General features: G+C 43.3%; 1 protein-coding gene across 1 annotated transcript in view; it reads right to left on the bottom strand.

The window, feature by feature from the left end:
- Nucleotides 1-336: 336 nt before the first annotated feature.
- The window catches only part of lhcgr (luteinizing hormone/choriogonadotropin receptor), a 29,566-nt gene continuing 4,761 nt past the window's right edge, over nucleotides 337-25,141 (bottom strand). Inside the window, exons 2-13 of the mRNA XM_029685333.1 lie at nucleotides 18,538-18,609; nucleotides 18,346-18,420; nucleotides 17,940-18,014; nucleotides 17,100-17,183; nucleotides 16,346-16,423; nucleotides 16,077-16,145; nucleotides 15,888-15,962; nucleotides 5,069-5,254; nucleotides 3,577-3,648; nucleotides 2,455-2,651; nucleotides 1,605-2,062; nucleotides 337-1,253 (exon numbers count right to left, since the gene is read on the bottom strand). Coding sequence (XP_029541193.1) covers nucleotides 684-1,253; nucleotides 1,605-2,062; nucleotides 2,455-2,651; nucleotides 3,577-3,648; nucleotides 5,069-5,254; nucleotides 15,888-15,962; nucleotides 16,077-16,145; nucleotides 16,346-16,423; nucleotides 17,100-17,183; nucleotides 17,940-18,014; nucleotides 18,346-18,420; nucleotides 18,538-18,609 — 2,011 coding nt within the window. The 3' untranslated portion in view covers nucleotides 337-683. The remainder of the gene's footprint in view (nucleotides 1,254-1,604; nucleotides 2,063-2,454; nucleotides 2,652-3,576; nucleotides 3,649-5,068; nucleotides 5,255-15,887; nucleotides 15,963-16,076; nucleotides 16,146-16,345; nucleotides 16,424-17,099; nucleotides 17,184-17,939; nucleotides 18,015-18,345; nucleotides 18,421-18,537; nucleotides 18,610-25,141) is intronic.

Below are 25,141 nucleotides of genomic sequence, written 5' to 3'. Positions count from 1 at the left end.
AGTTTATTCGGAAGATAACAGCTCTATAAATATTATTTTGTGGTGCCCCGACTCTCCAGTTAATTACATTTACATGATTAGCTCAATCAGGTCATATTAATTATGGAGAAAGGATTTTATAGAATAGCATGTCATATCACTTCATCCGGCATATAGCCAAAGACACGACACCACTGCCTGTGGACACTGGTCTCATTCTAATGGTCTACAGACAGCCTCTGCTTGAAGATATTTTATATGACTGTAAAATAAATAAATATTTGTTTATATTTGAATAGTTATTCTGTTACAAAACATGTACATAGTGTAGCATTGATTCACCAAGCAAGTCTGGGATGCCAACAGAAAATGTTGTTTTATTTAAATACAATTTGGTTGAATGACACATTTAGCCATATGAGAATTACATGGGAGTTCAAATGTTCAAAATTGTTTACCGTTTTACAGTAAATTGCAGACAATCCTGGTTCTACTGTAGGACCCAGTTAAAGAAAAAAGTGAACGAAAAGTCCCATCCGAACAATAACCCCCCCAGTAAGACTGTAGTAACCAGTGAATTGCACTACAAAATACTGTAAGGTCACTTGTTGCTACTGTTGATGATAATGAATAGAACAAAATAAAAAGCTTAGTCTATTCTTCATCCTCTTTGAAAAAATGTATTTCAGGTATAGGGTGCCATTTCAGATTGTCCCCAAATCTCCATCGTCTTTCAGCTGTTGGCTCTGCAATGGCAGAGGGTCCATACTTATTAGTGTTGTACAAATCAGAGTCCCCTTGTTCCCAGAACTACTCTTCACCAAATTCTCAGAGCAATAGGCCTTCATCCTGTACATATTAGCTTTATTCTCGCAGCAGCCCACGTTACTCAGTAACAGATAGACATCTTTCCTGAAAGCCTTAGTAAAGATGGCATAGAGGAAAGGGTTGGCACAGGAATTGATAGGAAAGAACAACACCAGGAGTATCTTGGAGTTGGTGACAGTGATGAGCGGAACCTTAAAGGCTGCGGATATAGCGAAGAACGAGATGGGTGCCATGCAGAGGAGATCGGTGAAGATGAGGACAGCCATGCGCTTAGCGATCTTGGCGTCTGCACTGCGGCTGGGGAACTGGGGGTTCCGTACTGCCAGGTAGATGAGGACGTAGCAGACGCAGACCACCAGGAACGCCCCCACGTTGAAGAGGAGGAGCAGGAGGATGAAAGCCTGGGCCAGAGGAGTCTTCACATCCATGGGAAGGCACATGCTCACCTGGAAAATATTTATTGTGTTATTTAATGAAAAAGTGTGTCCTAACCAATCTTCTCCTCTTGGAAAATAATGTAAAGAACACACAGAACGATGGACGGTCATTGCTTTCTTTTGCCGCGGTGTGTTATAGCAACAACGATGGACGGCTATCACTGGCTGTCGCTGCGGTGTGTTATAGCAACCACCTGCTGGGTGCAGACTAGTGGTGACTATTTGCGTGGATTCAACATGTAGAATCATTGAAAAATGAACAGAAAATGTCGGCCACTATTCTGTTCAGAAGCACTAGGTATACTCTGCCGTCCATTGTTCTGTTTTTTTTTATTTATAGTGGTACAGTGTATTATATACCCTGCTGTAGCTGCTGACCCCCACCAGGGGGAGCATGGCCATCCCCAGACAGATCAACCACCCTCCAGCCATGATGACAGCAGCCTGCGCCAGGCCTAGCCTCTTCTCCAGCTGCAAGGCATGAGTTATCGTATGCCAGCGTTCCAGAGTGATAGTCGACAACGTGTACACCGACAGCTCCCCACCGAACAGAGACAGGAAGCCCGCCGCACTACAACCTGCTCCCGTCTGCCAATCGATGGCGTGCTCACTGTAGTGGCCTCGGGTGTGGAGGTCGACCGCGGCGATCATAAGGAGGTAGACGCCGATGCAGAAGTCAGCGAAGGCCAGGTGACACATGAGGAAGCGTGGCACAGTGAGTTTACAGCGACTGGTGAAGAAGATGAGGAGGACTGTCAGGTTGCCAATGATCGCCAGGATGTTGATGAACCAGATGGCGACTCTGAGAAAACTGAAACCTGGAGTGAACAAAGGAAAAGCAGTCAAACTCAATCAAACTTCATTTATATAACACATTTCTTACAGAAAATAAATTTAATGGTGCGCAACAACATTACATACCATTTTTATTTTATTATTATTAAGAAATAAAGATCGTAAAACAGTAAAATAACAGTGGAAAGGAGACCGTACGACAAAGTAATCTGCCTAGGCCTTCTGTTCTTTCAGTAAAAGGCTGTTGCCAAAACATGTCCGTTAGTTTGACCTCTTGACTGCTTGAAATAACATTAAAACGTCTAAAGACTATTAGAGTGAATGAGGGTTTTCCCAGTTTGTCTTTTTAACCCTGCATTCAAATACTTTTCCTAAGGGACTAAGCTGAGTTGAGGGCAGCAATTCTTGATTCTACCTGCTATGTCTTCACACGGGTTAAAGGCGTCAGCCTCTGGTGTACACTGGAGGGTTGGTCTGGTCTGACAGTTTAACCCTAGTTCTGGATACTGGAAATCCACACCTCCGTAGGACTCATCTTCGACATCTTCATTTGTTCCATGTATTTCCACCAGTAGGGATGTGTCGGATGAGTCCACCATACCAGTTGGAAACCTGGTGGTACAGGAAGCGAGAGCTGTAAAGAGTAGGTCAATGGTCACTAAAGTTTTATGACTGTATAATTATATTGACATTTATTTTTCCCCGAATACCAATGCATTTAGTGTCGCGAGCTAGACGGATCTTGTGGACTTACATGAATTAGTCTGATAATATGAGGCTACAATGATAGAAAAACCTGTTTCCATAGTTCAAAAGTGGAGAGATGAAAGGTCATAACTGAAAGGTCATGATTGATCATGATGTGTCACTAGTATTGCAGGACTGGATGAAAAACAGTTCACTTTAGTTGCATTTCTAATCAGATAGTTTAAATGGGATCCCTGAAAAGTCATAATCAATAGATGATTAATTACTCAAATTAGGAATTAGGCAAATAAGGCACCTTCACTGAAGATGTCTCTTAGTCAAAACGGATGAATCTACAAACTTAGCAATTCCATGATGTAATGAATAATTATTTGGGGAACTCAGACTTTAGTTTTTAAAGGCCCAGTGCAGTCAAAAACGTGATTTTCCTGTGTTTAATATATATTTCCACACTATGAGGTTGGAATAATAATATGAAATTGTGATAATTATGAGTGTAAGAGTTGTTTTTTTGGTGGGATGGAGTTTTGGCCTTCATGGTGACATCACCATGTGGTACATTAGTTAATAAATCAATAAGAAAGAGAGTTCCAAACCTCTCTGCCAATAACAGCAAATTTTCAGTTTTCCCCTCCCCACTCAAAATTCTTGCTTGAGAAATTGCCCTTTACTAAAAAGCTATTTTTTATTATTTTTTACAATTGTAATTTAAAACAATCACAATAAGTCGCAAAATTGTTAACCAGAAAGGATTTGATATTGAGATAAAAATGGCTGCACTGAACATTTAAACTACTGCAGTAGTAAATGAAGAAGAAAAGAAACTCACTTTTCATACGGACTGTCATCACAATACGTAGGCCTAGATCCATTATGTTGTGCTGCATTGATTGGAGAATCCCTAGGGGAGAGAGAGAGGTAAATTAAACCTGTGTTCAAAATCAGCTTTACATTATCAGGACCCCAATGTCCTAGCATTTCACCTTAATATCCTGAAAAGGTAGGAAAACAAGAACTGTTTTGAACATTCAAGACTTTTTTCAGGTCCTGAATTTGTTCAAATTGTATTTTAAGGGTTTTGGGGTCAGGGGGGTTAGGGTTGGCCTAGTGAAAGGGTTTTTGGGTATAATGTTAGGGTTAGGTTAAGTATTAGGGTTAGGTTTAGGGTTAGGGAAAATATAATTTGTAATGAAAATACAGCTGTATATGTGTGTGTGTGTGTGTGTGTAGGGCCAACTACCACATTTGGGACCCTGGGCACAGACCTCTTTCATTTCAACACATTTTGCCATGGCGCAGAGAGAAAAATTGGCAGTTTTACAATGTTATTATACAATATTGCAGTTTTAAAGCGAATTTCCTGCTATTCTACACATTTTGCCATGAGGCTGAGGGAACCTGTTGCAGTTTTAAAGCAAATGTCCTGCAATTCTACACATTTTGCTATCATATGCTATCTGTGGGCCCCCAACCTCTTGCTGCCTGTCTCCAGAGGAACTGCAACGCGGTCATGCTTTGATCTTGTACTGATATGCTTTGGGGAAACAGTCAGTCGGAGAGACATATGTTTTTGATTCTCAAGACATAATCACAAAGCAGTGGTAGAGTATCAAACTATATTAGGACATGAACATTTGATTTGGTTAACAGCAATAAGGAGAGACTGGCATGAGAGCTGCGTCACAGACACACACACACACACGGCCGGATAACCAAACGGGCACGCATCGAACATGCACCCCGGCCCCCAACCTAAAATGATATACAATATATTTAGTCTCTTGTGATAGAGTGCTAGCTGGCCAGCAAACACTACTTGGTTTTGGGTTCCGAGGTTACATTATCTTTAACCCATGCCCTAGAGACTGATTCCAGCTGCATCCTGTAAACAATTCATGGGATTCATTTGAAGGGCATTGAAGACCATTGTCTCATTAATTGCAAACTTCTACTAGGAATAGCCCACTTAATTACTAGTTATATCCCTCGAAAAGAGGAAATCCCTGTCCGTCAGCCCTAAAGCAAGTTTCCTCTTGGTCTAACGTCAAGACACTGGTATCTCCTGTGGGAGACCCAGGTTCAAATCATGCCTTTGACACTTGCCCCTCAAATCCTGCCTTTGACACTTGCCCCTGGTGTGAATCAGAAGAGGCTGATTGGAGGAGCTATAGGAGGATGACTCGCTGAAATGGAATAGGGTCAAACATGTGGTTTCATATGTCTGATGTGCTTGATACCATTCCATTCCAGCCATTACAATGAGCCTGTCCTCCTATAGCTCCTCCCACCAGCCTCTTCTTGTGTGAATGGGATTATGCCACCTGTGTGTGTCCCAGGTGAGTAAGGCACAGCAGTGGCTGTTGTAGGTGAGGTGTGCCTTCTGCAGGTTGCCCAGATCCCTGAAAGGGGGTAGTCTCTTTAGGCCATAGGCTGTACGGGCAACCAGCTCCACGACAGAATTGAGGCCATGGGATGGCAAAGTCTCTATCGCCGTCGACGAGACATCTCTGGAAAACATACAGTGAAAACACAATCATAATAAAGTTTTTATTCATGAATTCTCTCCCTCACTAATGAACTCACTCACTCAGTCATTCATCAGAGCTCTAATTACAGACACGGCAAAGGGTTCAGAAAGGTTTTAGAGGATATCACAGTACCAGTCAAAACTTTGGACACACCTACTCATTCAAGGATTTTTATTTTTACTATTTTATACATTGTAGAATAGCCCTTACACAGCGCTTAGTGGGACTATCATTTGTTTTTCAACAGGGCAATGACCCAACACAGCTCCAGGCTGTGTAAGGGCTATTTGACCAAGAGTGAGAGTAATAGTGCTGCATCAGATGACCTGGCCTCCACAATCACCCGACCTCAACCCAATTGAGTTGGTTTGGGATGAGTTGGACCGCAGAGTGAAGGAAAATCAGCCAACAAGTGCTCAGCATACATGGGAACTCCTTCAAGACTGTTGGAAGAGCATTCCAGGTGAAGCTGGTTGAGAGAATGCCAAGAGTGTGCAAAGCTGTCATCAAATCAAATCAAATTTATTTATATAGCCCTTCGTACATCAGCTGATATCTCAAAGTGCTGTACAGAAACCCAGCCTAAAACCCCAAACAGCAAGCAATGCAGGTGTAGAAGCACGGTGGCTAGGAAAAACTAGGAAGAAATCTAGAGAGGAACCAGGCTATGTGGGGTGGCCAGTCCTCTTCTGGCTGTGCCGGGTGGAGATTATAACAGAACATGGCCAAGATGTTCAAATGTTCATAAATGACCAGCATGGTCAAATAATAATAATCACAGGCAGAACAGTTGAAACTGGAGCAGCAGCACGGCCAGGTGGACTGGGGACAGCAAGGAGTCATCATGCCAGGTAGTCCTGAGGCATGGTCCTAGGGCTCAGGTCCTCCGAGAGAGAGAGAAAGAAAGAGAGAATTAGAGAGAGCATACTTAAATTCACACAGGACACCAGATAGGACAGGAGAAGTACTCCAGATATAACAAACTGACCCTAGCCCCCCGACACATAAACTACTGCAGCATAAATACTGGATGCTGAGACAGGAGGGGTCAGGAGACACTGTGGCCCCATCCGATGATACCCCCGGACAGGGCCAAACTGGAAGGATATAACCCCACCCACTTTGCCAAAGCACAGCCCCCACACCACTAGAGGGATATCTTCAACCACCAACTTACCATCCTGAGACAAGGCCGAGTATAGCCCACAAAGATCTCCGCCACGGCACAACCCATGGGGGGGCGCCAACCCAGACAGGAAGATCACATCAGTGACTCAACCCACTCAAGTGACGCACCCCTCCTAGGGATGGCATGAAAGAGCACCAGTAAGCTAGTGACTCAGCCCCTGTAATAGGGTTAGAGGCAGAGAATCCCAGTGGAAAGTGGGGAAGCGGCCAGGCAGAGACTGCAAGGGCGGTTCGTTGCTCCAGAGCCTTTCCGTTCACCTTCACACTCCTGGGCCAGACTACACTCAATCATATGACCCATTGAAGAGACGAGTCTTCAGTAAAGCCTTAAAGGTTGAGACCGAGTTTGCGTCTCTCACATGGATAGGCAGACGATTCCATAAATCGATTAGTGATTAGTGTTGATTAGTGTAGTGTCAACAACGCAGCCAATGCCAACTAGCCTACTTAGTCAACAACGCAGCCTCTGCCAGCTAGCCTACTTCAGCAGTACTGTATCATTTTAATCATTTTAGTCAATAAGATTCTTGCTACGTAAGCTTAACTCTCTGAACACTCGTGACGTGTAGTCCACTTGTCATTCCAATCTCCTTTGCATTAGCGTAGCCTCTTGTGTAGCCTGTCAACTATGTGTCTGTCTATCCCTGTTCTCTCCTCTCTGCACAGACCATACAAACGCTCCACACCGCGTGGCCGCGGCCACCCTAATCTGGTGGTCCCAGCGCGCACGACCCACGTGGAGTTCCAGGTCTCCGGTAGCCTCTGGAACTGCCGATCTGCGGCCAACAAGGCAGAGTTCATCTCCGCCTATGTCTCCCTCCAGTCCCTCGACTTCTTGGCACTGACGGAAACATGGATCACCACAGACAACACTGCTACTCCTACTGCTCTCTCTTCGTCTGCCCACGTGTTCTCGCACACCCCGAGAGCTTCTGGTCAGCGGGGTGGTGGCACCGGGATCCTCATCTCTCCCAAGTGGTCATTCTCTCTTTCTCCCCTTACCCATCTGTCTATCGCCTCCTTTGAATTCCATGCTGTCACAGTTACCAGCCCTTTCAAGCTTAACATCCTTATCATTTATCGCCCTCCAGGTTCCCTCGGAGAGTTCATCAATGAGCTTGATGCCTTGATAAGCTCCTTTCCTGAGGACGGCTCACCTCTCACAGTTCTGGGCGACTTTAACCTCCCCACGCCTACCTTTGACTCATTCCTCTCTGCCTCCTTCTTTCCACTCCTCTCCTCTTTTGACCTCACCCTCTCACCTTCCCCCTACTCACAAGGCAGGAAATACGCTCGACCTCATCTTTACTAGATGCTGTTCTTCCACTAACCTCGTTGCAACTCCCTCCAAGTCTCCGACCACTACCTTGTATCCTTTTCCCTCTCGCTCTCATCCAACACTTCCCACACTGCCCCTACTCGGATGGTATCGCGCCGTCCCAACCTTCGCTCTCTCTCCCCCGCTACTCTCTCCTCTTCCATCCTATCATCTCTTCCCTCTGCTCAAACCTTCTCCAACCTATCTCCTGATTCTGCCTCCTCAACCCTCCTCTCCTCCCTTTCTGCATCCTTTGACTCTCTATGTCCCCTATCCTCCAGGCCGGCTCGGTCCTCCCTCCCGCTCCGTGGCTCGACGACTCATTGCGAGCTCACAGAACAGGGCTCCGGGCAGCCGAGCGGAAATGGAGGAAAACTCGCCTCCCTGCGGACCTGACATCCTTTCACTCCCTCCTCTCTACATTTTCCTCTTCTCTCTCTGCTGCTAAAGCCACTTTCTACCACTCTAAATTCCAAGCATCTGCCTCTAACCCTAGGAAGCTCTTTGCAACCTTCTCCTCCCTCCTGAATCCTCCTCCCCCTCCCCCCTCCTCCCTCTCTGCAGATGACTTCGTCAACCATTTTGAAAAGAAGGTCGACGACATCCGATCCTCGTTTGCTAAGTCAAACGACACCGCTGGTTCTGCTCACACTGCCCTACCCTGTGCTCTGACCTCTTTCTCCCCTCTCTCTCCAGATGAAATCTCGCGTCTTGTGACGGCCGGCCGCCCTACAACCTGCCCGCTTGACCCTATCCCCTCCTCTCTTCTCCAGACCATTTCCGGAGACCTCCTCCCTTACCTCACCTCGCTCATCAACTCATCCCTGACCGCTGGCTACGTCCCTTCCGTCTTCAAGAGAGCGAGAGTTGCACCCTTCTGAAAAAACCTACACTCGATCCCTCCGATGTCAACAACTACAGACCAGTATCCCTTCTTTCTTTTCTCTCCAAAACTCTTGAACGTGCCGTCCTTGGCCAGCTCTCCCGCTATCTCTCTCAGAATGACCTTCTTGATCCAAATCAGTCAGGTTTCAAGACTAGTCATTCAACTGAGACTGCTCTTCTCTGTATCACGGAGGCGCTCCGCACTGCTAAAGCTAACTCTCTCTCCTCTGCTCTCATCCTTCTAGACCTATCGGCTGCCTTCGATACTGTGAACCATCAGATCCTCCTCTCCACCCTCTCCGAGTTGGGCATCTCCCGGCGCGGCCCACGCTTGATTGCGTCCTACCTGACAGGTCGCTCCTACCAGGTGGCGTGGCGAGAATCCGTCTCCACACCACGTGCTCTCACCACTGGTGTCCCCCAGGGCTCTGTTCTAGGCCCTCTCCTATTCTCGCTATACACCAAGTCACTTGGCTCTGTCATAACCTCACATGGTCTCTCCTATCATTGCTATGCAGACGACACACAATTAATCTTCTCCTTTCCCCCTTCTGATGACCAGGTGGCGAATCGCATCTCTGCATGTCTGGCAGACATATCCGTGTGGATGACGGATCACCACCTCAAGCTGAACCTCGGCAAGACGGAGCTGCTCTTCCTCCCGGGGAAGGACTGCCCGTTCCATGATCTCGCCATCACGGTTGACAACTCCATTGTGTCCTCCTCCCAGAGCGCTAAGAACCTTGGCGTGATCCTGGACAACACCCTGTCGTTCTCAACTAACATCAAGGCGGTGGCCCGTTCCTGTAGGTTCATGCTCTACAACATCCGCAGAGTACGACCCTGCCTCACACAGGAAGCGGCGCAGGTCCTAATCCAGGCACTTGTCATCTCCCGTCTGGATTACTGCAACTCGCTGTTGGCTGGGCTCCCTGCCTGTGCCATTAAACCCCTACAACTCATCCAGAACGCCGCAGCCCGTCTGGTGTTCAACCTTCCCAAGTTCTCTCACGTCACCCCGCTCCTCCGCTCCCTCCACTGGCTTCCAGTTGAAGCTCGCATCCGCTACAAGACCATGGTGCTTGCCTACGGAGCTGTGAGGGGAACGGCACCTCAGTACCTCCAGGCTCTGATCAGGCCCTACACCCAAACAAGGGCACTGCGTTCATCCACCTCTGGCCTGCTCGCCTCCCTACCACTGAGGAAGTACAGTTCCCGCTCAGCCCAGTCAAAACTGTTCGCTGCTCTGGCCCCCCAATGGTGGAACAAACTCCCTCACGACGCCAGGACAGCGGAGTCAATCACCACCTTCCGGAGACACCTGAAACCCCACCTCTTTAAGGAATACCTAGGATAGGATAAAGTAATCCCTCTCACCCCCCCTCCCCCTGAAAAGATTTAGATGCACTACTGTTCCACTGGAGGTCATAAGGTGAATGCACCAATTTGTAAGTCGCTCTGGATAAGAGCGTCTGCTAAATGACTTAAATGTAAAATGTAAATGTAATAAAAATGGAGCTCTATAGGAGAAAGCCCTGCTTAGAAATTCTAGGGACAATTAGGAGGCCTGCGTCTTGTGACCGTAGCGCACGTGTAGGTATGTACGACAGGACCAAATCAGAGAGATAGGTAGGAGCAAGCCCATGTAATGCTTTGTAGGTTAGCAGTAAAACCTTGAAATCAGCCCTTGCCTTGACAGGAAGCCAGTGTAGGGAGGCTAGCACTGGAATAATATGAACACATTCTAGTCAGGATTCTAGCAGCCGTATTTAGCACTAACTGAAGTTTATTTAGTGCTTTATCCGGGTAGCCGGAAAGAAGAGCATTGCAGTAGTCTAACCTAGAAGTAACAAAAGCATGGATACATTTTTCGGCATAATTTTTGGACAGAACGTTTCTGATTTTTGCAATGTTAAGTAGATGGAAAAAAGCTGTCATTGAAAGAGTCTTGATATGTTCGTCAAAAGAGACATCAGGGTCGCCGAGGTCCTTTACAGTTTCATTTGAGACGACTGTACAACCATTAAGATTAATTGTCAGATTCAACAGAAGATCTCTTTGTTTCTTGGGACCTAAAACAAGCATCTGTTTTGTCCGAGTTTAAAAGTAGAAAGTTCGAAGCCATCCACTTCCTTAAGTCTGAAACACATGCTTCTAGCGAGGGCAATTTTGGGGCTTCACCATGTTTCATTGAAATGTACAGCTGTGTGTCATCTGCATAGCAGTGAAAGTTTATGTTATGTTTTCGAATGACATCCCCAAGAGGTAAAATATATAGTGAAAACAATAGTGGTCCTAAAACGGAACCTTGAGGAACACCGAAATTTACAGTTGATTTGTCAGAGGACAAACCATTCACAGAGACAAACTGATATCTTTCCGACAGATAAGATCTAAACCAGGCCAGAACCTGTAAGTGTAGACCAATTTGGGTTTCCAATCTCTCCAAAAGAATGTGGTGATCGATGGTATCAAAAGCAGCACTAAGGTCTAGGAGCACAAGGACAGATGCAGAGCCTCGGTCTGATGACATTAAAAGGTCATTTACCACCTTCACAAGTGCAGTCTCAGTGCTATGATGGGGTCTAAAACCAGACTGAAGCATTTTGTGTACATTGTTTTTCTTCAGGAAGGCAGTGAGTTGCTGTGCAACAGCATTTTCTAAAATTTTTGAGAGGAATGGAAGATTCGATATAGGCCGATAGTTTTTATATTTTCTGGGTCAAGGTTTGGCTTTTTCAAGAGAGGCTTTATTACTGCCACTTTTAGTGAGTTTGGTACACATCCAGTGGATAGACAGTCTTTGTCACACTCTGACCATAGTTTGCGTTGTTTGTTTCTATGTTTTGTTTGGTCAGGGTGTGATATGAGTAGGCATTCTATGTTGTATGTCTAGTTTGTCTGTTTCGATGTGTTTGGCCTGATATGGTTCTCAATCAGAGGCAGGTCTTAGTCGTTGTCTCTGATTGGGAACCATATTTAGGTAGCCTGTTTTGTATTGTGGGGTGTGGGTGATTGTTCCTGTTTCCTGTGTGTGTGTTCACGTTACGGGACTGTTTCGTCTTCGTTCATTTTGTCGGTTTATTGTTTTCGTTCGTTGTATAGTATTCAATAAAAATGGATAATCATCACACTGCATTTTGGTCCTCCTCTCTTTCGCCCGACGAAGAACGTTACAGCAGTTTATTATGTTCAACATAGGAGGGCCAAGCACAGGAAGCAGCTCTTTCAGTAGTTTAGTTGGAATAGGGTCCCGTATGCAGCTTGAAGATTTAGAGGCCATGATTATTTTCATCATTGTGTCAAGAGATATAGTACTAAAACACTTGAGTGTCTCTCTTGATCCTAGGTCCTGGTAGAGTTGTGCAGACTCAGGACAACTGAGCTTTGAAGGAATAAGCAGATTTAAAGAGGAGTCTATAATTTGCTTTCTAATAATCATGATCTTTTCCTCAAAGAAGTTCATGAATTTATTACTGCTGAAGTGAAAGCCATCCTCTCTTGGGGAATGCTGCTTTTTAGTTAGCTTTGTGACAGTATCAAAAAGGAATTTCGGATTGTTCTTATTTTCCTCAATTAAGTTGGAAAAATGGGATGATCGAGCAGCAGTAAGGGCTCTTCGATACTGCACGGTACTGTCTTTCCAAGCTAGTTGGAAGACTTCCAGTTTGGTGTAGCGCCATTTCCGTTCCAATTTTCTGGAAGCTTGCTTCAGAGCTCGGGTATTTTCTGTATACCAGGGAGCTAGTTTCTTATGAGAAATGCTTTTAGTTTTTAGGGGTGCAACTGCATCTAGGCTATTGCGCAAGGTTAAATTGAGTTCCTCAGTTAGGTGGTTAACTGATTTTTGTCCTCTGACGTCCTTGGGTAGGCAGAGGGAGTCTGGAAGGACATCAAGGAATCTTTGTGTTGTCTGTGAATTTATAGTACGACTTTTGATGTTCCTTGGTTGGGGTCTGAGCAGATTATTTGTTGCAATTGCAAACGTAATAAAATGGTTGTCCGATAGTCCAGGATTATGAGGAAAAACATTAAGATCCACAACATACATTCCATGGGACAAAACTAGGTCCAGAGTATGACTGTGACAGTGAGTAGGTCCAGAGACATGTTGGACAAAACCCACCGAGTCAATGATGGCTCCGAAAGCCTTTTGGAGTGGGTCTGTGGACTTTTCCATGTTTGAGTTTGAGTTTATTTTTTATTTTTACAGGGACAGTGCACATTAATCAACGTTTCAGTAAAAGTGCCGGTTTTAGCCAGCCGGCTAATTTTCAACCGCAGTCCCTGGGCAGGTTATTAAAAACAATTACAATATAGACAATAGCAACATAGAACAAGCAAGACATAGCAACATAGGACAAGCAAGACATAGCATACAGACAGAGCAACATAGGACAAAAAGCAGCAAGACAAAATTCATAAAAGCAACAAAGTGTTTCCACACCTCACAAGCTACAGACAACAGACAACATGGAAAGCGGCAACACACAGCTAGGGACCATGTTCACAAATCTGATTGACCTTTAGCCAGGTCTTCAAGCATTTTGTGAAAGTGTGATATGTGGTGCAGTTATGTGTGTCTGATGGCAGTGTATTCCAGACATGGGAAGCTCTCACAGAGAATGCAGATTTACTTAAGGTGCTTTTCCTTAGGGGAACTATACAGTCACCTCTCATGGCAGACCTTGTGGATCTGCTGCCATATGTCTGGGTTTTCTGTTTAACAAAAATATTGAGTGGAGGGGGAGCCAGGCCATTAAGGATCTTGAATACAAGACATGCGTTGGTGTATTGCACAAGATTTTCCCAACTCAAGAGCTCATGCTTTCTAAGGATGTGACAATGATGATGGCTATTGGGCTTCCTATCAAGCACTTTGAGAGCCTGTTTGTAGACAGACTGAATAGGTTTTAATGTTGTACAGAAAGCTTGGGCCCAACTAGTCAAGCAGTATGTTAAGTGGGGGAGTATCATAGATTTGAAGTACAGTTTTGCTACCTCTGTAGTCAAACAATTTCGTATAAATCGGAAATTAGCTAGGTTGAATTTGGTTATTTGAATGACCTTTTTCACATGCTTTTTAAAAGAGAGGTTGGAATCAAGTATGATGCCAAGGTACTTAAAATCGGATACCACCTGGAGCTTCTCCCTGACACATAGACATCTGGCTCAGTAGCATCTGTTGCCCTCTTTGTGAAGAACATGCAAACAGTTTTTTCACATTGAGATGCAAACACGAGTCACTGAGCCACTTTGTAACCTGGACCATTACAGTAGTGAGTTCTTGTGCAGCTTGTTGTTTGCTCTTTGCATGCACATATATCACTGTATCATCTGCATACATTTGAACTTCAGACCCAGTACAGACAGAAGGCAGATCATTAATGTACAGGCTGAACAGGAGGGGCCCCAGTATTGACCCTTGGGGCACGCCCACATCATAGCTACGAGTGGGCGACAGCTCATTGCTCACTCTGACACACTGAGTTCTGCCTTCAAGGTATGATTTCATCCATCTCAAGGCATCAGGGGAAAAGTTGAACTTGGACAATTTTGTGATGAGAATCTCATGGTTAACAGTATCAAAAGCCTTCCTTAGGTCCAGAAACACAGCCCCAACAGCACCCCCTTTGTCCATCTTGGACTTCACATTTTCCAGAAGAAAGCAGTTGGCCGTTTCTGTGGAGTGTTTCGCTCTGAAGCCAAACTGCATGGAGTGTAATGTGAAGGGGTTGTTGTTGAGGTGGGCAATCAGTTGTTCTGCTACACACTTTTCAACAACCTTTGACACCACAGGTAGTATACTAATGGGCCTGTAGTTACTCACGTCAGCAGGGTCGCCTGATTTAAAGATGGCCGTTATTATGGCCGACTTCCATACCCTTGGAAACACACCGAGACCAATAGATGTGTTGGTGACCTTAGTAATGGGGCCAATGAGTGACTCTTTGTAGTTTTTAAGAAAGGTAGAGTCCATCCCAAACACATCTTTGGCTTTAGAGTTCTTTAGTGAGCTAATCACCTTGTTCACCTTTGACTCAGAAACCTCCCTTATGATGAAGACAGGTTGAGTGTCATGTGAATATTAAAGACACCAAAGATTAGAATATTATCTGCTATGCCTACAAGGTCCGATAGGAATTCAGGGAACTCAATGAGGAACGCTGTATATGGCCCAGGAGGCCTGTAAACAGTAGCTATAAAAAGTGATTGAGTAGGCTGCATAGATTTCATGACTAGAAGCTCAAAAGACGAAAACTCCTTTTTTTTTTGTAAATTGAAATTTGCTATCCTAAATGTTAGCACCACCTCCGCCTTTGCGGGATGCACGGGGGATATGGTCACTAGTGTAGCCAGGAGGTGAGGCCTCATTTAAAACAGTAAATTCATCAGGCTTAAGCCATTTTTCAGTCAGGCCAATCACATCAAGATGATGATCAGTGATTAGTTAATTGACTATAATTGCCTTTGAAGTAAGGGATCTAACATGAAGTAGCCCTATTTTGAGATGTGGGGTATCATGATCTCTTTCAATAATGACAGGAATGGAGGAGGTCTTTATCCTAGTGAGATTGCTAAGGCGAACACCGCCATGTTTAGTTTTGCCCAACCTAGGTCGAGGCACAGACACGGTCTCAATGGGGATAGCTGAGCTGACTACACTGACTGTGCTAGTGGCAGACTCCACTATGCTGGCAGGCTGGCTAACAGCCTGCTGCCTGGCCTGCACCCTATTTCATTGTGGAGCTAGAGGAGTTAGAGCCCTGTCTATGTTGGTAGATAAGATGAGAGCACCCCTCCAGCTAGGATGAAGGCAAAGGGTGGCTACTTTGAAGAATCTCAAATATAAAATATAACACTTTTTTTGGTTACTGCATGATTCCATATGTGCTATTTCATAGTTTTGATGTTTTTATTCTACAATGTAGAAAATAGTAAAAATAAAGAAAAACCCTTGAATGAGTATGTGTCCAAACTTTTGACTGGTACTGTACAAATTCCAATGGAGCTAGAAGCAGAAGTGCATGCATTAGATAGATTTTCAACTTCTAAAGTGACTTACAGTGTGTGTACTGCATGCCTTTCTAGTATGGCTAGTTGATCCCTGCAGCTGTGGGAAGGTTACCATGACTTCACATAGTCTTGTGATAACCTGACTAAATAAAGGAAACATAGAATAAAGACCAAATATTGATAGTCTTAAAGTGTGTCGCTTACAGTATCCTAGGGCCCACTGCTCCTTTAAAAGCTTCCCTATGGATCACTCGGAGGTTTCGGTTATTCTTCAAAACCCTGAGAACACATAAAACAAAGTAAATAGCATTGTTTATTGATACAGGTTTATTTAGCCATTTGCTATCATTGTAAAAAAATAAGTTGAAATGTTAAAAGTATAGGAAATACTACAATTTATTTATCTTGGTCCCATTAAAGGCATAGTCTTGTATTTCTCTAATGCCATTGTTGAACAGGTTCCTGGAATAGAGAGAAAACAATGTTAACACCATTGGCATTAAGGCCTAGATCCCAGATCCTGAGTAGGCAATAATGAGAGTTAGTGACTTTAAATGTCATTCAGTATAGCAATATCATTTTCACACTTCAGGCTTTTGGGACTATATTCTCCTTTGGATTGGAAAAAGTAGGTCTAGCCATTATAATAACACAGTACTTACATTGCAGTATATTCAGTTGTCATGCCAACGAAAGCATTTACTGGTATTGACAGAAGATAGAGGTTGTCACAGATATCCCTGTAAAACACATTTTTTATTATTTTTTATTTATCCGTTCTTTTACCAGGTAAATTGACTGAGAACACGTTCTCATTTACAGCAACAATATGGAGAATAGTTACAGGGGAGAGGAGGGGGATGAATGAGTAAAATTGTAAACTGGGAATTATTAGGTGACCGTGATGGTTTGAGGGCCAGATTGGGAATTTAGCCAGGACACCAGGGTTAACACCCCTAATCCTATGATAAGTGCCATGGGATCTTTAATGACCTCAGAGAGTCAGGACTCCCGTTTAACGTCCCATCCGAAAGATGGCACCCTACACAGGGCAGTGTCAATCACTGCCTGGGGCATTGGGATATTTTTTAGACCAGAGGAAAAAGTGCCTCATACTGGCCCTCCAACACCACTTCCAGCTGCATCTGGTCTCCCATTAAGTTAATTAAGTTGATATAATACTGTTTTAGGCCTATATTTACTTTTCAAAAGTGTCGACATGTCCTTCAACGTCACTGACCCATACTTACAAGACTCTGTCTGATGAAAGTCACAGTGTTTTTAATGAATTTCGAATAAAAAAATAGTTTTAATGGAGAGTTTTGGCATCTCTACCTCTTATGGACTCCACTAGGATTTAAGGCAGCACCTCTTCTCATGTTGTTGGAGCACCCCTTTTTTTATTCACATACTTACAAGACAAAATTTTGGTTCCAAGGTTCCAGAGAATGGATAGAAGTCATGTCAGGAAACACTGTTATCCCAGTGTTGGATATACTCCTGTTAATGCATAACAAGACTGTATTATATTACTTCATAACACAACAATAACCTATTTGATATACACGGGAAACTGTTAAGCATGAAAAACCCAGCAGCAGTTCTTGACACACTCAAACCAGTGCGCCTGGCACCTACTACCATACTCCGTTCAAAGGAACTTAAATATTTTGTCTTGTCCATTCAACCTCTGAATGGCACACATACTGTACACAATCCATGTCTCAATTGTCTCAAGGCTTAAAAATACTTCTTTAACCTGTCTTCTCCCCTTCATCTACACTGATTGAAGTAGACTTAGCAGGTGACATCAATAAGGGATCATAGCTTTCACCTGGTTTCACCTGGTCAGTCTATGTCCTGGAAAGAGCAGGTGTTCATAATGTTTTATACATACAGTGTATACACTGGGAACAATAAAGATTTACTGAACTGAAATTGTGAGGTCAAAGTGTCAACATGTACATTGTAGCAGAGTATAAGAAAGTATGTGAATGAATAAACCAGACAGGTAGCATTATCTAGAGTGGAACAAGCCCTCTATGCAGAGAGAGATAGGATACATCCCAAATGGCAGCCTATTGCCTTTATAGTGCGTTACTTCTGACCAGAGCCCTGGTCCTGGTCAAAAGTAGTTCACTATAAAGGGAATACAAAGTAGTGGACTATAATAGGAATAGGGTGCCATTTGAGACACAGACATAGTACAGTACGGTATGGTCTCTGGTATCTCTTAAAGTTCAGAAGGTCTCTCACAGATAACGCAGCTTAGGAAGGTTGTTGAATGTCCTTCGAGCGATGTGCACTAGGCTCCGTATGTTCTTAATGAAGCTGCGAAACAAAAATGTATATGATGTCACATACAGCACACATCTGACATACAGAACACACTTGATTTCAGCCAGTCCCTTTACAATATATTCAAAACATGGTCTCAGTAGGATAAGTCAAAATAGTGACATTTAATCATTTTAGTTATACTGTATGTCACCCAAGCTGACATATTAGTTATACCTCACTTACAATGACATATTACTAAACGTCACATACATCACTTGCAAATCTAGAACACCGTCTTGAAGACAGATCAGCCCATACAAGAAAGCAGACTAAACTCTGCTATGAGGATCCATGTTCTACCCCTGGGGGGAAACACACTCACATTTCATTGAGGTCGAGAAGATTGTTGAATGCAAGGGTCTCTATAGTTTCCAAGGCAACACTTTGACCGATTTCTCTAAAAGACGCACCAAGCAAAAACGGGTTATTTTGAACAATTCATAACCAAAAGGGGTGTGGTCAAAAAGCAATTGAATTGATATGGATCAACCCCAGATTGATATTTGATACTCACATATGCTGGACTCTTCTCAGGCCATCAAAGGTGTGGCTGGCTATAGTGCTCATAGTCAGATGCTTCAGGACGCTGAGACATATGGGAACAGTCAGAAAGACAATATTATATAAAATTGTACTTTTAAACTATTTTACAGACCATCGAAAAGGAACCAAACTTTAATTCAATACATTAGTATGTGTTTACTTTTAGTAAGTCAAATAAGACATTTTGTTAACAGTCAAGGAAGTGTGTTCTTGAAAGAATTCCCTGTCTGAAGTTGTCCTGGTAACAACACATTGTTCAAGGTCTTCCACACAACCACACACATATCAGTTGTCCTCTTCAGTAAACACACACGCTCACATACACACGCATAAGCACACACACGTACACGCGCGCAAGCGCACACACACAGACACAGACACACAGACACACACACACCAAAAACAAGCCCTAAATCCAGTGCCTTGCAAAGGTATTCATCCTCCTTGGCGTTTTTACTGTTTTGTTGCATTTCAACCTGTCATTTAAATGGAAAAAAAATAGTACAAATTGGTGAAGTGAAATGAAAAAAATTACTTGTTTCATAAAATTCTAAAAAATAAAAAACAGAAAATTGGTGCATGCATATGTATTCACCCCCTTTGCTATGAAGCCCCTAAATAAGATCTGGTGCAACCAATTACCTTCAGAAGTCACATAATTAGTTAAATAAAGTACACCTGTGTACAATCTAAGTGTCACATGATCTGTCACATGATCTCAGTAGAAATACACCTGTTCTGAAAGGCCCCAGAGTCTGCAACACCATTAAGCAAGGGGCACCACCAAGCAAGCAGCACCATGAAGACCAAGGAGCTCTCCTTACAGGTCAGGGACAAAGTTGTGGAGAAGTCAGGGTCGGGTTATAAAAAAAAATCAGAAACTTCGAACATCCCACGGAGCACCATTAAATCCATTTTTACAAAATGGAAAGAATATGGCACCGCAACAAACCTGCCAAGAGAGGGCCGCCCACCAAAACTCACAGACCAGGCAAGGAGGGAATTAATCAGAGAGGCAACAAAGAGACCAAAGATAACCCTGAAGGAGCTGCAAAGCTCCACAGCAGAGATTGGAGTATCTGTCCATAGGACCACTTTAAGTCGTACACGCCCCCAGAGCTGGGCTTTAAGGAAGAGTGGCCAGAAAAAAGCCATTGCTTAAAGAAAGAAATTAGCAAACACGTTTTGTGTTTGCCAAAAGGTATGTAGGAGACTCCCCAAACATATGGAAGAAGGTACTCTGGTCTGATGAGACAAAATTGAGCTTTTTGGCCATCACGGAAAATGCTATGTCCGTCGCAAACCCAACACCTCCCATCACCCTGAGAATACCATCCCCACAGTGAAGCATGGTGGTGACAGCATCATGCTGTGGTGATGTTTTTCATCGGCAGGGACTGGGAAACTGGTCAAAATTGAAGGCATGTTGGATGGCGCTAAATTCTTGAGGGAAACCTGTTTCAGTCTTCCAGAGATTTGAGACTGGGATGGAGGTTCACCTTCCAGCTGGACAAGGACCCTAAGCATACTGCTAAAGCAACACTCGGGTGGTTTAAGGGGAAACATTTAAATGTCTTGGAATGGCCTAGTCAAAGCCCAGACCTTAATCCATTTGAGAATCTGTGGGATGACTTAAAGATTGATGTACACCAGCGGAACCCATCCAACTTGAAGGAGCTGGAGCAGTTTTTCCTTGAAGAATGGGAAAAACTCCCAGTGGCTAGACGTGCCAAGCTTATAGAGACATACCCCAAGAGACTTTCAGCTGTAATTGCTGCAAAAAGTATTGACTTTGGGGGGATAAATAGTTATGCACACTCCAGTTTTCTGTTTTCTTGTCTTATTTCTTGTTTGTTTCACATAAAACAATATTTTGCATCTTCAAAGTGGTAGGCATGTTGTGAAAATCAAATGATACATACCCCCCACAAAACAAATTTTCTTTGCAACTCTGCCTAGAAGGCCAGCATCCCGGAGTCGCCTCTTCACTGTTGACGTTGAGACTGGTGTTTTGCGAGTACTATTTAATGAAGCTGCCAGTTGAGGACTTGTGAGGTGTCTGTTTCTCTAACTAGACACTCTAATGTACTTGTCCTCTTGCTCAGTTGTGCAGCGGGACCTCCCACTCCTCTTTCTATTCTGGTTAGAGCCCGTTTGCACTGTTCTGTGAAGGGAGTAGTACACAGCGTTGTACGACATCTTCAGTTTCTTGGCAATTTCTTACATGGAATAGTCTTCATTTCTCAGAACAAGAATAGACTGATGAGTTTCAGAAGAAATGTATTTTGTTTTTGGGACAAAAAATGTGCTTTTTTCCCCAAACATAGGCATTTCTAAGTGACCTCAAACTTTTGAACGGTAGTGTACATTATTTTAACTATATTTACTGTATAGCTAATGAAGATTACGATAACTATTGCAACAAAGAAACAATCTTAAGGAAGGTTTTCACTCATAGAAACTGCACATGTAATAATCTGTTTGCGATGCGTGCAGGACAGCAGAAATGTGATCTGGGGGTAAAGGTCATGGGTTAGACAGCAGAACTATAGCACACATGACTATACTAGGCACCAAACAAAATAGTTGGGGAATAGGAATTTCATATCCCTCCATCGTTCCTGTAGTCGGACATCGATTTGGATGGTCAAAGCGATGAGTGAATCGAGATCAGGCAAGAAAAGAGAGATGGGGGTAAAAGCAAGAGCTGATACAGAAACGGGGAATGGGGAAGATGGGCGACACCTGGAGGGGCGTGGAGACAATCACAAAGACAGGTGAAACAGATAAGGGTGTGACACAGAGATTATTTTCAAAGTAACAGAAGAAAATGTTTCACAGATAATGTTACACTTTCAATAACTACATAAATACACTATTAAACGGTTTATGATACATCTCCAATAACTCCAAAGTTTTATATTAAAAAAGCTAATTATATAAAAAATCAGATTTATTTTAAGGTCTTTGTCCATACATTCTAATCTATAGTCAAACTGACATTAGTATGAACAGTGTAAAATCTAATGCAATATGGGACTTCTAATCATCTAGTCGAACAGAAGTGCCAAGACGTTGCATTAGTTAATGTGACGACTGTTGCTCATCGAATGATTAAAGGTTTCTAATTGCGTGATTAACTGAATCAAACAATTATTAACTCATTAACCTGGGGCACCATGGGAAAATTAGTTTTATTGAGTTTCTATTTCCCAAATTAACTCAAAGAATATCAGAATATCGATTTTACAACAGTCGCTAATTAATCAGTTTCCTCTAAAGTCTCATTCTGAACGTTGTCTCACCAATGAGTTCGTACCACACCAATCTTAGTTGAGTATTTATTTACTAGAAATCTAAAATTATGATAAAAGATAAACATACACAAAAACACATTCTAGGCTATTGATTAGAACTTAGTATAACGGGCCAACACACTATGGAGCGTGTTACCCAAAATGGGGATTTAAAAGAGAGAGAAAAAGAAAAGGACACGAGAGAAATATACATTTGGGTGCATTTGTCAGCTATGCTTAACCCTAGCCTTGCCCCAAACTGCCGCTCTTATGGGTCAGAATATAATGATGTAATTACGTCTCAGATGGGAAACTCCGTGTGGGTCATTTAGGCTTCTCAATGACGCACTTCTCTGGCGCTAAACTCTCTGGTTGTCCTCACGATGTCAGTGTCCTTTTGGCTTAGTGGTCTGTATCCTCGACCCTTGCTCTGGAAGGGGTCTTCTGAGGACAGACAGCTCTGTAGCTCAGAGCTCACAGCAAAGGAATGAAGCAGTGTCGATACCACGATTCGATGGAGAGTGGAGGCTAGGTGGTCCGGCTTGAATTCACCCGCTTAGACACAGCTACTCATCCGTAGATTGGATAGAAAAAAGATTTCTTTGTTTTCAACCTTGTGTTGCATTTTGGGTTCGTTGACTTTTTAGACCTTGGCTGCAGCTTGGGTCACTTAGTCTGATATGTTAATTATTCACTCACATGTCTTGGGCGTAACCGCCTTTAGGGCAATTCTCACGTTTCATCTTTACCAAAACAGTTACAATGTTTTCGTAATAATGTCATCTATTAACCTTTAATAACAAAACAAAAATGACATAGGTTTTCATATTCCATCTATCGTCATGACCACCATTGTGGCTGACGGAAACCATTGTTCCAAAGTCCCTTTATTGCATGTTTAATGTTCTGAGGTTGGTTCTCTATAGTGTGAGGACACAGGAATGTTGTCTGTGGCCTAAGATTTACCATGGTCGTGATGGGTCATAAAAACCCCACATCTTCAAACCCCTAGATCTCTCCTCCTCTGTTGGGGTTGAGGCATTTTGAGGAGTTGGCACGGCAGCGCAACAGGGACGAGATGCAGCCCCAAAAATGTATTGGGGGGGGGGAACGGGGAGTGTGGCTAAGTCAGGTAGAAGACCTGAGCCAACTCCCCGTGCTTACCGTGGAGAGAGGTGGACCGGGCAGGCACCGTGTTAGGGGTATATGGCACCAGCCCTACGCACGGTGTCCCCGGTTCGCCAGCACAGCCCAGTACGCCCAATTTTTCAGTTTTTGATTTGTTAAAAAAGTTTGAAATATCCAATAAATGTCGTTCCACTTCATGATTGTGTCCCACTTGTTGTTGATTCTTCACAATCATGAAGTGGAACGACATTTATTGGATATTTCAAACTTTTTTAACAAATCAAAAACTGAAAAATTGGGCGTGCAAAATTATTCAGCCCCCTTAAGTTAATACTTTGTAGCGCCACCTTTTGCTGCGATTACAGCTGTAAGTCGCTTGGGGTATGTCTCTATCAGTTTTGCACATCGAGAGACTGACATTTTTTCCCATTCCTCCTTGCAAAACAGCTCAAGCTCAGTGAGGTCTGATGGAGAGCATTTGTGAACAGCAGTTTTCAGTTCTTTCCACAGATTCTCGATTGGATTCAGGTCTGGACTTTGACTTGGCCATTCTAACACCTGGATATGTTTATTTTTGAACCATTCCATTGTAGATTTTGCATTATGTTTTGGATCATTGTCTTGTTGGAAGACAAATCTCCGTCCCAGTCTCAGGTCTTTTGCAGACTCCATCAGGTTTTCTTCCAGAATGGTCCTGTATTTGGCTCCATCCATCTTCCCTGTCCCTGCTGAAGAAAAGCAGGCCCAAACCATGATGCTGCCATCACCATGTTTGACAGTGGGGATAGTGTGTTCAGGGTGATGAGCTGTGTTGCTTTTACGCCAAACATAACGTTTTGCATTGTTGCCAAAAAGTTCAATTTTGGTTTCATCTGACCAGAGCACCTTCTTTCACATGTTTGGTGTGTCTCCCAGGTGGCTTGTGGCAAATGTTGAACAACACTTTTTATGGATATCTTTAAGAAATGGCTTTCTTCTTGCCACTCTTCCATAAAGGCCAGATTTGTGCAATATACGACTGATTGTTGTCCTATGGACAGAGTCTCCCACCTCAGCTGTAGATCTCTGCAGTTCATCCAGAGTGATCATGGGCCTCTTGGCTGCATCTCTGATCAGTCTTCTCCTTGTATGAGCTGAAAGTTTAGAGGGACGGCCAGGTCTTGGTAGATTTGCAGTGGTCTGATACTCCTTCCATTTCAATATTATCGCTTGCACAGTGCTCCTTGGGATGTTTAAAGCTTGGGAAATCTTTTTGTATCCAAATCCGGCTTTAAACTTCTTCACAACAGTATCTCGGACCTGCCTGGTGTGTTCCTTGTTCTTCATGATGCTCTCTGCGCTTTTAACGGACCTCTGAGACTATCACAGTGCAGGTGCATTTATACGGAGACTTGATTACACACAGGTGGATTGTATTTATCATCATTAGTCATTCAGGTCAACATTGGATCATTCAGAGATCCTCACTGAACTTCTGGAGAGAGTTTGCTGCACTGAAAGTAAAGGGGCTGAATAATTTTGCACGCCCAATTTTTCAGTTTTTGATTTGTTAAAAAAGTTTGAAATATCCAATAAATGTCTTTCCACTTTATGATTGTGTCCCACTTGTTGTTGATTCTTCACAAAAAAATACAGTTTTATATCTTTATGTTTGAAGCCTGAAATGTGGCAAAAGGTCGCAAAGTTCAAGGGGGCCGAATACTTTCGCAATGCACTGTACATAGACTTTAATAAACGGAACACTAGTCACTTTAATAATGTCTACAAATCTTGCATTACCCATCTCATATGTATATACTGTATCCTATACTATTCTGCTGTATCTTATTCTATGCCACTCTGACATTGCTAGTCTATATATTTTTATATTCTTAATTCCATTCCTTAACTAGATTTGTGTGTATTGGGTATATGTTGTGTAATTGTTAGATATTACTTGTTAGATATTACCTCACTGTTTGAGCTAGAAGCACAATCATTTTGCTACACTCACAATAACATCTGCTAAACACGTGTTTGGAACCAATAAAATTTAATTAGGATTTGGGAACAAAAAACATAGTTTTCTCCTGAATCAACACTAGAAATGTTAGATTGAAAAATCAACAACAGATAACTGATACCATGCCATTCCATTAGGTCTTTTGTGGC

The sequence above is a fragment of the Oncorhynchus nerka genome, linkage group LG16, assembly GCF_034236695.1.
Source record: "Oncorhynchus nerka isolate Pitt River linkage group LG16, Oner_Uvic_2.0, whole genome shotgun sequence".
In the NCBI taxonomy this organism is placed as follows: Eukaryota; Metazoa; Chordata; class Actinopteri; order Salmoniformes; family Salmonidae; genus Oncorhynchus; species Oncorhynchus nerka.
The sequence above is the reverse complement of the archived record's forward strand: the minus strand, read 5'-3'. Positions and strand labels throughout refer to the sequence as shown.